This window comes from Peromyscus eremicus, chromosome 22 (genome assembly GCF_949786415.1).
Source record: "Peromyscus eremicus chromosome 22, PerEre_H2_v1, whole genome shotgun sequence".
NCBI lineage: Eukaryota > Metazoa > Chordata > Mammalia > Rodentia > Cricetidae > Peromyscus > Peromyscus eremicus.
The window spans coordinates 36690747-36703517 of record NC_081437.1 but is presented as its reverse complement, the minus strand read 5'-3'; the positions used below and the strand labels follow the sequence as shown (position 1 = coordinate 36703517).

The 12771-nt window shown below is 45.6% G+C and overlaps 1 protein-coding gene across 2 annotated transcripts in view; it reads right to left on the bottom strand.

The window, feature by feature from the left end:
* Adam17 (ADAM metallopeptidase domain 17) overlaps positions 1 to 11319 on the bottom strand; it is a 48389-nt gene extending 37070 nt beyond the window's left edge. Inside the window, exons 1-2 of one of the 2 annotated variants that reach the window (XM_059248679.1) lie at positions 10972 to 11319; positions 376 to 508 (exon numbers count right to left, since the gene is read on the bottom strand). In XM_059248679.1, the coding sequence (XP_059104662.1) occupies positions 376 to 508; positions 10972 to 11068 (230 nt within the window). In that variant the 5' untranslated portion in view covers positions 11069 to 11319. Of the gene's footprint in view, positions 1 to 375; positions 509 to 10971 lie in introns of those variants that run through there. The other variant, XM_059248680.1, reaches the window with a different exon arrangement.
* Positions 11320 to 12771: the final 1452 nt, after the last annotated feature.

Genomic DNA, 12771 nt, shown 5'->3' with positions numbered 1-12771 from the left:
CAGGCACAAAGCACACACATGGTATACAGACAGACATTCAGGCAAAACACTCATACATAAAACAATGAATAAAAAAATTTGAAAATATAAAGTATTATAAACATTATAAAATTGTTAGAATTTTATAAACATGGTTACCATTGGTAATACTCTTGGGATACTCATTTCCTTTAAAATATTGATAAAATTTTAATATTTGAATTATTTTAAAATAGGCAATAATGCTAGAATCACATGACATATTGTAATTATATCAAGTACAAATCTTGAAGTATTTTCCTAAGATCTCTGTAGATAGCTTTTGTTACTGCCTTTGTCAAAACAAGCCCCACCCTCACACTGTCCCAATATTACTCTATGTTTAATTCTAATTACCTTTTCAAAGCTGAAAAAGTTAGCAGTGTTTCTAAGTGTGTCGCAGATTGTAGGTCCCTTTTCCTCACGGAGTGCTGCTGAATATTAGACAAAGAGAGGATATCGTAGTCTGAGAGCAAAGAGTCAAGCTTCTCTGAAATAAAGGTAAAAAAGTATTAGCAGGCTGGATCAACAGCTCAGTCGGTTAAGAACATTTGCTACTCAGTCTTGAGGAGGACCTGATTTCAGATCCCAGCACACACATCAAACAATTCAGAAACACCCATGACTCCAGCTCCATGGGATCTAAAGCTGTCTTCTAGCCTCTGTGGGCACCCACATGTCCAGTCACAGAGACACAATTTTAAAATTTTTTTTTTTTTTTAAGGATTATGGACGCTAAATCGGTGACTCAGCAGTGAAGAGCTCTTGCTGCTCTTCCAGAGGACCTGGGTTCAGATCCCAACACTCACATGGCAGCTCATAACTACCTGTAATTGCAATTCCAAGGAGGAGAATCCAAGGCCCTCTTCTGACCTCCATGGGTACCAGGTATGCACGTGGTATATATACATATATACTTACAGGTAAAAAATTCACAGACTAAAAGTAAACAAATCTCTAACAGGTCAATAAAGGTTGCCAGGGACTGAAGAGAGGGATCAATAGTGAAGAGCACTTTTTCTCACAGAGGAAGAGGACCCAGGTTCAGTTCTCAGCACCACATGGCAACTCACAACCAGCCTAAAATCAAGGTCCAGGGAATCTGACAGCCTCTTCTGACCTCCACTGGCACACACCACACACACGGTACACATACACACACACAAGCAAACATTCATACACAGAAGAATTAAGGAAACCATTTCAAAGGTTTTCAGCACTTGAACCTACTAGTCAATGTGCCAGACACTAAGCGGAAGTGCTCAAAAGCCGAGCACAGCAAATCACGTTCTTACAAAAAAACTGAACCTGAACTTAATAGAGATCTAAGTTCAAATTCCTAGGACATAAAAGGTTCAGATGCTGCCAAGTCAAATAACCAGTGAAGCAAGCCGTCAGCCACACCTAGAAAGTTAGATTCCTGCAGAACAAACGACCCAGTTTCTCCTGAAGAAGGGAGGGGCAAGGGGAGACAGACTTAAGAACAGAAACAACTCCACTGTGGGAACCCCTCTGGATCACTGTAAACAATCGAGCTGTGGGAAGACACTAAACAACTGAGGTTAGATACTAATAATCTGGTATCTCTGAACTCAGAGTACTATACACAATCAGAGTTCCAGATAGAAGGCATTTCTAGCATGCAGCTTTAAAATGTCCAGAATAAAAGTAGCTGATCCAGCCGGGCGGTGGTAGTGCACGCCTTTAATCCCATCACTCAGGAGGAAGAGCCAGGCGGATCTCTGTGAGTTTGAGGCCAGCCTGGTCTTCAGAGTGAGATCCAGGACAGGCACCAAAACTACACGGAGAAACCCTGTCTTGAAAAACCAAAAAGAAAGAAAGAAAAAAGAATAACAAATGTTTTGTATTAACAGCCTAAGAAATCAAAACCAGGAAAGCAAAGCCTTTGCACCAAAGTCCCCAAACCCAAGTTCCAGAGCAGTCTGGGCTTGTTGGCAAGACGCAGTCTCAAACTCGAGAGCTAGTAGCAGCATGGCTACCACTGCCCGCCCCCCTTAAGACACATCAGCACCTACTAACTCGGGAGGAGCAGGGCGAGGGCACTGATGTCCAGAAGGAAATCAACACCAGCTGCTTTACCAGACCAAGTCACCAGCCAAGAAAACAAAGATGAGCTGCCTTCCACTTAGCAGAGTATGAGAGATTCAAAACCAGAGCTACTGTCATCAAGTACAGCCACTCCTCTCCTGTTCTCCACCAACAGACTCTGCTGCCTCCTCCAAATAAAAAGGGCTTTAACTTAAAAACAGTCATTTTCACAAGACAATACGGAGACTCTAGTCACTTTTCAAACTGTCTAAAAGGGAACTGGAGAGATGACTCAGTACTTAAGAGTGCTTACTGCTCTGGTGGAGGACACAAGTTCTGCTCCCAGCACCCACATGGTGACTGACAACTGCCTGTCACTCCAGTTCCAGGGGATCTGACACCCTGTTGGCCTCCACAGACATCAGACACATACTTAATGTGCATATATACACACAAACACTCATACACATAAAATAAAAATACACACTGGCTGCCTAAAATATGTGAGCTGCTATTTCCTCTTCTCTCAACAATCATGGCGTTCAAATCATTTGAATGAACCTAGAATTCCTCAGGACAGGACGGCAGTAACCTGTGCAAATGTTTATTGTTACACAGTACAAACTTAAATCTTTTTTTAAAAATGTCCAATTATTGGACAAAACGTCCAATTATTTTATGTCAATCAAAAATTAAGAATAATTTTTTTGGGGGACAGGGTTACTATACAGCTATGCAGCCCAGGAACTCAAGTGCCCCAAGTGCTAGGATTATGGGGATGTTTGTTTGTTTGTTGGTTTTGCTTGATTGTTTTGAGTTTCTGACACGGGGCCTCACTGTAGGCCAAAGTGGCCTCCAATGTACAGCAACCCTCTTGCCTCAGCCTTCCAAGCACTAGGATTAAAACCATGAGCCGGGCTGGAGAGATGGCTCAGAGGTTAAGAGCACTGACTGCTCTTCCAGAGGTCCTGAGTTCAATTCCCAGCACCCACATGGTGGCTCACAACCATCTGTAATGAGACCTGGTGCCCCCTTCTGTATACATAATAAATAAATCTTTAAAAAAAAAACAAAAAAACATGAGCCATCACATTCATCCTCTAGGAGTGACAGAGACGGGAGTGGGTGGGATGTGACTGAGACAGAATCTCCTGCAGTCCAGGGAGGCCCTGAACAGGCTATATAGCCTAGTTTAGTATGACCTTGAATTCCTGATCCCACCTCACCTCCCAGGTACTGGGATTGCAGGCCTGCCTGTGTTACAGACTTAAAAATAGTGTTTAGGCCTGAAGTGACAGCTCAGAGTAACTGCTGTTCTTGCAGAGGTCTGAGGTTTAGTTCCCAGCCTCCAAATGGTGGCTCACGAGTCTAGTTCCATAGGTCCTCTTCTGACCTCCAAGGGCACCAGACACACAAGTGGAACACAAACATGCATGCTGGCATAACAATCATATGCAAAATTAAAATAGGTAAATTTTTAGAAAATGAATCAATCCAAGAGCATAGCCCCCTAAATATTCTCCATCAGTCTGTTTATCAACTCAGCCACCTGCTGCTATGAGCCGGGCACTAAATCAAGTCCAAGGGCTGAAACACAGCAGCAACAGAACAAAGTCCTTGCCTACTGAACACTCATGTTAGTGGGAGACACAGAACGCACAAGAAAAGGTATCCAAGCCAGGCCTGGGTCACACACCTAAAATCCGGGCACTCCAGAGGCTAGACCAAGAAAAGCCTGAGTTTCAGGAGAGTGGGGGCTACATACGAATTCCAGGTCAGTGAAATGCACTCATGGTAAGACTCTGTCTCCAAAGAAAGGAGGGGAGGAGATAAAGGGATGGACTGGAGAAAGGAAAGGGAAAGAAGGAAGAGAGGGAACAGCAAAGGATCGGAGGACCGGGATGTGGACACTGAAGTGAGAGAAAAGCATAATAAGCAGTTTCTACAGCGTGGTCCTGTTAATACTACGTAAACCCGAGGGAAGTAGGGTACAGGCATGCTGCTACCAGATTAAAGCTAATCAACATCCAGTCACTTCTGCTTATGACATGCTTTATCTCACAGATTAGGAAATGGCCAAAAAGGAGCCATGTTTTATTCACCACATCTTTTTATTATGGTATTGCTCACAGGGCCCCAGGCTGGCCTTGAACTCCTTCCTGATCCTCCTGCATCCACCTTCCTAGTGAAGGCCACCACATCTGGCTCTCCTCATAGTACTTTACCATAAAATATCCAGCACAGAAGCTTGGCCCATCAGGCTCATGTTCACAACTCCATGAGTTCTCGATGCTGAGATGCCAATACAATCCTTCAGTCTTCAACTGCCTCGATACAGGCTGGTACATGACCTCAGTTTCATTTAAGATCATAATCACACCTACAGACTTAGAAACCTAACCTGGATATTGTACTTTCATTGTCAATAATACAGACCAGGGCTCCTCAAGAGTGTGGTTCCCCAAAAACAGCTGCATGAGCAGCTGGGAGCTTGTCAGACATCCTTAGTGTCAGGTGCAGACATTTATGCTGCCTTCCAGGTGACTCTCATGTGAATTCAAGTTTGAAAACCATTAAACAAGTTTGTCAGCATGATGGCTCCTACCGGTAATCTTAGTTACTGAAAGCTGGGGCAAGAGGGTGGCTGGAGTTCAAAGCCACCCTAGGCAACACACAGAGACACCCGCCCCTCAAAGGCCTCCTTGCACCATACCACTAAGAGGAAAAAAGGGAAGAGGGGAGAGAAAACCACTTAAGCTAAAGTAAGCAAACAGCTAAAAATAATGCTTCCAGCTGGAGACCGAACACCTGATCCATAAGCAAGCCTGTGGGGACACTCCACACGGGGTTCTTCTCGCACTCTACCTTAACGTTAGTACATCAAGGCACAGGAGGCACTAGGCTCCTTTCTACAGGTGATACATGTTTAAGATCCGGCTCACCCAGTTCATTCTTTATTCAGCCTTGCATTGCTTTTAAAAACAAGAACCAGAAACAGGATAAGCTAAACTGGAAAACAGATGAGCTGCAGAATGTCCCAAGGACTGGGGGAAACCATCCACTTTTAAAAGCCTGCTCACAGCAGGGTATCTAGGAAGTTGAGCCAAGGGAGGGTTTTAAAAGCTATTCATATCCCAATATCTTAACTGCATATAAAAATGGAGCTAGAAGAAAAGTAAGGACAAGACAGAAACATTGTGAGTTATTTTGAGTATACTGTCTATAATAAGCGCCTTTTAAATGTAGCTTGATACCATACTTTAAAATAGTTAGCTACTGTGTTTCCATTGCAATTATTATTCTCTTTTAATAACTGGATATTACAAATTAGATGTCCTGGAGCCATTACAAACAACTCAATAAAAAGCAGCTCTCTCGGAAGGCAAACTGGAACCAGCTACTGCTCCTGACACTGTCTCTCAGATACTGTGCCCTCAGATCCTCAACCTCCGACTGCAGCTCACTTCCAGAACATCACCTGGGGGTGGGCACGCTCTCCTACAACCTTTGCAACGGCATTTCTCTCTAATCCTACCCAAATCTCTCCATAAAGTACAAACTGCTGTCTGGCATGGTGGTGCACACCTTTAATGCCAGCACTCAGGAGGCAGAAGCAGGAGTGTGAGGCCAGCCAGTGACACACTGTGGGACACAGACACACACACAGACACACACACACACACACACACACACACACACACACACACCAAGTACAACTCACCAGACTTCACTACACTATCACTTACTCAAAACTGAGACCTGAGTAGCCTCATTTGCTCAGTACCTGGTCACGGACTCTTGAAAAATTCCAAAGCAGTTGCCCATTCTGTTTTGTACGTGATTACAGCCACCATATGAAACAGCTGAGCTTTTTTATTTTAGCTAGAAACACACTGAGGAAATGAGCCCAGTGAAAAGGTCAGCTGGAGAAGGTTCTCTAAGTACCCACTGCCCTGATCTTCTCTGCCGAGGGCTGTAGTTTAGTCCCCCACCTGGCATTACCTGGTGGTGTTTAGTTAGGGACCTACATTCCTTATGCTTCTGTATTTTCTCTATTCTCCTGCCTTTGCCTCAACTTTCCTGAACACACATTCTACACTTTCTTTGCTCTTTTCAAACCAGGACTCATTAAGAACCTCCTGGCACTGGCAATGTGTCAAAGACAAAAAGAAACACACTTTTAGTACATTGGGGAAGAACAATCACAGAATTACCAGAGTTCACCTGCCAAAGAGAAAGTGTGACGAGCCATATGGAAGAACACAGCAGGACAAGCATCCCTACCTGGCAACACGGGTGCTTGCCTGGAAGCAGTATTTCTATCAAAAGGATGAGGTCAGGAGTGGAGGGATGGCTCAGGGGTTCACAGCACTGGCTGTTCCTCCAGAGGATTTAGGTTTGATTCCTAGCACACACTTGGCGGCTTACAACTGTCTGTAACTCCAGTTCTATGTGTTTTGCCTACATGTCTGTGCAAAACACACATAGAAATCTTTTTTAAACAGGGTGAGGTAGCAGCTAAGAGAAAGTAAATCCCATACTGCAGAGGTGAAAAGGTACTTCAGCTGAACTGCAGTGTGGAACATCACAGCAAGACTATGTCAGGAGACCAGCAGCGTGGTGGTGTGCCCCTTTATTCCCAGCACTCAAACCACAGAGGCAGGCAGATCTCTGTGAGTTCAAGGCCAGCCTGATCTACATAATGAGTTACAGATTGGCCAGGGCTACACAGTGAGACCCTCTCTAAAAAGAAAAAAATAAAAATAAAGATGATGTGTGAGACCGAAGAGGCAGATGGAGGTCAGCTAGTTAACATGAAATGAAATAGTAAGGATTCTGGACTTTGAGTCAAGGCACTATTAAGTAGAAATCTCAACAAACTTCAGTGTGGAAGAAACAAGACTGGAATCTGGGAAATTAGTAAGCTGCTGAATGAACAGTGACTATCACTAAAAGACTGCTGGGATTCTGGCTTGGCTACCTAGATGGACATTCGTATGTATGTATGCATGTATGTATGTATACACACACACACTTACCCTGGGCTACAAAGAATCTTCTTTGTCCAAACAACAACAATGGAAAAAACAAAGCCTGGGTCAGCCACTGTTTGCTGGGCCTGTGCTGAAGCCTCAAAGTCAGCACTCCAGAACACACAGTCTGTGCAGGAAGCCCTGGGAAAGGATGAATTCCTCCCTGGGCCGAAGGTTTGAGAGAAGGAAGGCAGTGCTCTCCTTGAACTAAACCTGTGTGTGACTTTTGGGTTTACACCAGTCAGGGAGGACGGAGGATCAGCTGTTTCAACTACTTCTCTATGGTGAGTGCTTCCCAAGGCAGAGCCTAACCCAGGTCACGACTCTATCAAGTGTTGTAACCTGCAGCGGTTCAGCCCTCAAGAGTCCAGGTGAGCCCCTGAAGAAAGGCCCAGCCATGAGGCTCTGCAGCACACGGGTGCAAACTCCAGGAGGCAGGAGGGCAGCTTCAATAATCCCCAGCCCCCCAGTCCACTTCAACACTGTTTCCAAGCTCACTCTTCTAATCAAAAACAAAGACAAAAAAAATGACAAATAATCTGGACATCCTACACTACCGTGCTTTTGAACACAGAGGTGTGAACATCAGCTGAATATAGGTGGGGCTACAGAGAACATGACAAGGGAGATACAGATTCAGAAGTTGGGGAACATAAAGAGCAAGTGAAACCAGAGCAGTAGCTGAGACTCTTGAGTCTACAATTCCCGTTGGTGGGGTGTAGACAAAGAGGAAGTTGGGGAGGGGCATGCTGCTCTCGTGGCTGATTTTAGGACAAAGCACAGCAGGAACCTTTCTTTTATTTCCCTACCACGATGAAGATAACTATCTTGTTCTTTCCCTATCGACCCAGTTCACACTCTCTTCAAACTGTACTTCCACTTGTACAATGGTGAAGGATGCAAAATCAACCACACCCAGATGTGGAGGACTTTCACACCGAACATTCTGGAAAATCCCGTGAAAGCCAAAAGGACTTCTGCAATCCCTCCATTGTGGCTCTCCGATTAGTTCCTCATTCTATCACAGAAATAGTTCGTCTCTCTGACCACCCCTTCAGAGCAGAGTTATCTTTGCGGTAAGTATTTGGATTTCATAGGACTGCAGCTTATAAATAGCAACGTTAGTATGAAGAGGCCATGCATCAAAACTCCTGAGTACAACCGTGCTGCTGATAATGAGCTGTGAAATGGAGCTCCAGCTCAGAGCCTTGTCCAGAAATGCTGCCAAGCACTGTCCTACTGAGCCACATCACCACCCTAGACTTTTTATTAATTGGGCAGAAAAAAATGAGTCTCAGAAGAATGCAGTGATTTGTCATGTGCAAGAAGAGATGAACATAAAAGCCTGGTGGATATTTCAAGACCGGCTTTTTTGTTTGTTTGGCAGTTGATGATATTATTTGTTGCTTAACCTAACCCAACAATTATTTAGACACGATTGTTCAAGACCAACAAATAGCTTCATAGTTTAAAGACGCAGGGTTTTATTGCTTTTTCTTTTTCATTAACCTACTTGGTTCTATATTTAGACCATAAATGTACTAAATATTCCTGAGGTATATAATTCCCTGAAGGGCAAAAAGTACATAATAAACAGAAACTGGGCTTTTAAGGTATTCTGTAGGTCACCAAAAATGACTTCAGGAACTGTTATGAATTGCATAATTTAGGAAAGTTATGAGTCACGTGAGCTTAGTCATGATAGCATAGTGAAGTTGCAGCTGGGCGTATAAGTCTCACTTTGATCTCGAAACTGCTTTTCCTCTGTGTTACTCTGGATAAAAGAGGATGTAGTGGGTGGAAGAAGTAGGTCACAGATTCGGTGTCTGAAACTCTGGGAAATTTACCTTGAGTTTATCAGCAACACACACACACACACACACACACACACACACACACTCGCCCTAAGCACATCCTAACGCACTCCCTGTGGTTTCAGATGTGTCTGTTTAGGTCTCCCAATGAGTCTCTTCCCATCAAGCCATCAGCTTTCAAAGTGGTCATCATTTAATCTTTGTATCTCAATACCAGGCGTAATTCCTGGCAGCCCCAATAGGAGTCCTTCAAATTTTAGATCAAGAGATTATACCTATGGGTTTTGATTTTTGTTTTGTTTTTCTGACATAAATGTGCTATATTTTGCTATTAAAATTAAAAAAAAAAAAAAAAAAGAAAGCAAGTAATCCAAGCCTTCTGGAGGCAGAGGCAGATCTATGCGTTTAAAACCAGCCTGGTTTGCATAACAAGTTCCAGGACAGTCAGGGCTATCTAATGAGACTCTGTCTTAAAAATATTTAAAAGTCCTATGATCTGCAAATGTTACTGAGAATATATCTAGAAACAATGTAGTTTTCCTCTACATTGCATGATTCCCTAGGATTCATGCTTTTCTTTCCACCTACAGATGAAAGAATGGTAATAAACTGTCAGAGTACTGCAAAAATCACCCTCAGTGTCTCAAATGCAAGTTTATTCTTAATAGCATCCTTAAAATGCAGCATGTCCTTATGTTCCACTATCCATCCTGAAAACTTTTCCTTCAGTTAGTAGTATCAACTTAGATTTCAGCACTTCCTAACTAGCTCCTTTACCTTTCTTTAAACTTGTCACTTGTAATCCATTTTAAAATGCAAACACACACAAGAAAGTTATTTGGATAAAAAAATACAATACATTCAATGTCTGCACCTTTCAATTACAGCATCTGTTCAGTAAAATAAGACATAAATACAAGGTCAAAAACTAACAAGGCTGGGATGATGGTGTAAAGTCTTTAATCCAGCACTCAGGAGGCAGAAGCAGACAGAGCTCTCTGAGTTGGAGTCCAGCCTGGTCAACATAGCAAGTTCCAGGCCAACCAGGGCTACATAATGAGACCCTGTCTCAAAACAAACATAAAGGAAACCCACAGGGTTTCAATCTGCATATTATACCATAATGACAAGATCTTAACGTCACACAATGGGGAATGCACGGTTTCACACTTCATTACTGATAAACTGAAATGTCTTAGATGGCAACATTGGCAAACTCAAGTGCCCTAAAATACCCGGTAAGTTCCCTATCACCAAACTTGACACCTCTAATGCACGTCCATCCCATTCCTACAATCCGATCTCTCTAGAAAAATCTACGCAGGAACCCTCCAGTTTCTAGGCTCAAAACTGTTTAAATAAGTCAGCTCTGGTAATTTGTTTAAAATTGCAAGAAAAGCATTCATGACGGCCAGTCCATTCAAAAGTTGGACTAGGAAGTTTCAGCCTCGCTCTCTCCACCAAGCACCTCTCCAAGAAAGTGCTTGGGATGATCTGAAAATTCAACTCCAAGACTCCAAATCCAGTCAGAAAATGCAAATGAAACTACGTCAGCCGGCGCCTTCCAGCCAGATTACTGCTTAATCCAGCACTTACAGAAGAAATTCAAGTTAGCCTTTGAGAGCCTGCAAGTGGTGTGGAGCTGTGGGGCCCGTCCTTTCTTCCAGGATCTTGCTTTGGGCAGAAACACTTAACACCTTCGATTCACTTATCAGCAAGCAAAGGATCTCGATCTCTCTCGCACTCCACACACGAACCCTCCCCATGCCTGCACCTCTTTTCTGGACACATTCCAGACATGCAAACCTAGGCGACCTGACCCCTCCCAGGCCCTCGGTCCCTGGGAGAGACCCCGTCCAGGATGCCCTCCTTCCTCACCGGGAGACAAGCCCATCCACCTCTCTTCTCTAGCTAAAAGCCGAGAGCCACACCCCCTTCCCACACGGGAAACTTGGGGACGCGCCACTCTGGCCCAATACCCCGCCCCCAGCGCCCCCAGCGCCCCTCCAAGCGCTCCGGGGCCGGCCTTAACCAGTTTGCTCCCCCTCGGCTCTTACCGAGTCTCGGGTGGGAGCCAGAGCCCGGTTCCTCCGGAGGTCGGGGCGCCAGGACGAAAGACACCAAAGCGGTCAGGAAGAGGAGACGCTGCCTCATGTTCCCGTCCGCCACCTCTCCGGGCAACCTTCTCCTGAAGAGTGTCCGGGGAAACTGCTCACATTGGGAAGAGGCGGTGAGCCTCCCGGCACGGCCCCGCAAACTTTTTTTTCCCCTCCCGCGCCGCCTACAGGGAAGAACTAGAGCGAAGCTCCAGGCCCCGGAAGTGCAGGCGGTGCTCACCGAGAAGGAGCTCAGCCCGCTTCCGGCCGCAACCCCAGACCCCCTCGGCGGCCCACAGCCGGAAGAGGGGGCACCGCGTGGCATTCTGGGAGGCGTGGCCCGCCCCGCCCCGGCGCGGGCTCGCCGCCATCTTGTCGGCTCTGTGCCTTCCTTGGTCCCCCCGGGGCCGGCCTGGCGCCGGCCTGCCTGCCTGCCTGGCGCTCAGCTCGCGACGCCCCGACTCGACCCGGCGCGGTCTCGCCTCTGTCCCCGGGTGACCGCGGGGAAGGAAGGTGGGAGCCGATGGGCAGGCCCTCGGGCGCGAGCGGCCGCCTCCGGCATTTTGATGAGCGTCCCCTTGAGCGTCGGGATGAAAGAAAGGGGCCGTGCAGCCCGGGCCGAGCGGGTTCGCAGGCGCCGGTGACAGGATCGGGCGTGAAGCCCGCCCCAGTGCCCTGGGGGCAGCCGCCCCACGCGGGCCTGGCGTGCACGTCAGCCTCCACTGCCACTGAAAATGGCCAGGGGACTGTACGTTGGCTTCCGAATGTGCCTTTGCTCCTTGGCGGCTCTAGGCAGAGGGTCTCCAGGAACCGGAAGCCTAACCGTTCACAAGGGAACGAGAGCGGTCATCTACCCCCTAACTCGTGTGTGCATGTTTCCCTGCTCGATCCCTCGAGTTTGGAGTCCTTTTGTTAAGTTCTGTGTAGTGTACTGTTGGTGGTGCTGAATATTACTAGCCCTGGTCAGATTTCAAGTTGTCTTCCTGAGAAAGATAAACTGATTTAAATGTGTTCGTTGTGGAATGTCCCAGTTAAAATCTTGCATCATTTTCAACAGTTAATGAGTTTGTACTTTTTTTTTTTTTTTGGCGTGTTAGCTAAACCTGGTCTGTACATCCGAGGTATGAAATGCTTTCAACTAGACATACACATACATTCATGGCATACCTAAGCAAAAAAACGAGAAAGTTCACCCCATAAATTTGATGTGACATCTGTGTATGGCTTTTTAATAGTAGAAATCTTAAAGTATTTCTTCTTTTGAGTATCCAGGCTCCATATCCTCACGTTTGTAACTTTAGTACACTGTAGATTATATTTTTGTGTCCCCTGCAATGCCCTGTTCAAAAAAGGCAATGAGCTATGTTTAGTAAATGTTAGCTGGGTGGTTCTCAACCTTCCTAATGCGACCTATTAATACAGTTCCTCAGGTTTTGGTGACCCCCATAACCATAACATTATTTTGTTGCTACTTCATAGCTAATTTTGCTACTTTCATGAATGGTAATGTGAATATCTGATATACACGATATCTGATATGCGACCCCCAAAGGGGTGACAACCCACAGGTGAGAACCACTGCTGGGTTTTTTGTTTTTGTGGGCGTCCACAAAGGTTTCCTAGTGAGATCTGAGCTTGCTTCACACAGCAGGGCTGCATTAGGGGATGGATTGACCACGTGTATGGTCACCAGGTGCCTGTGATGGTCTGCACTTGGCTGTGCTGGGGGGAGTCTTTTGCTCCACCCCTTGGCATTCCTTT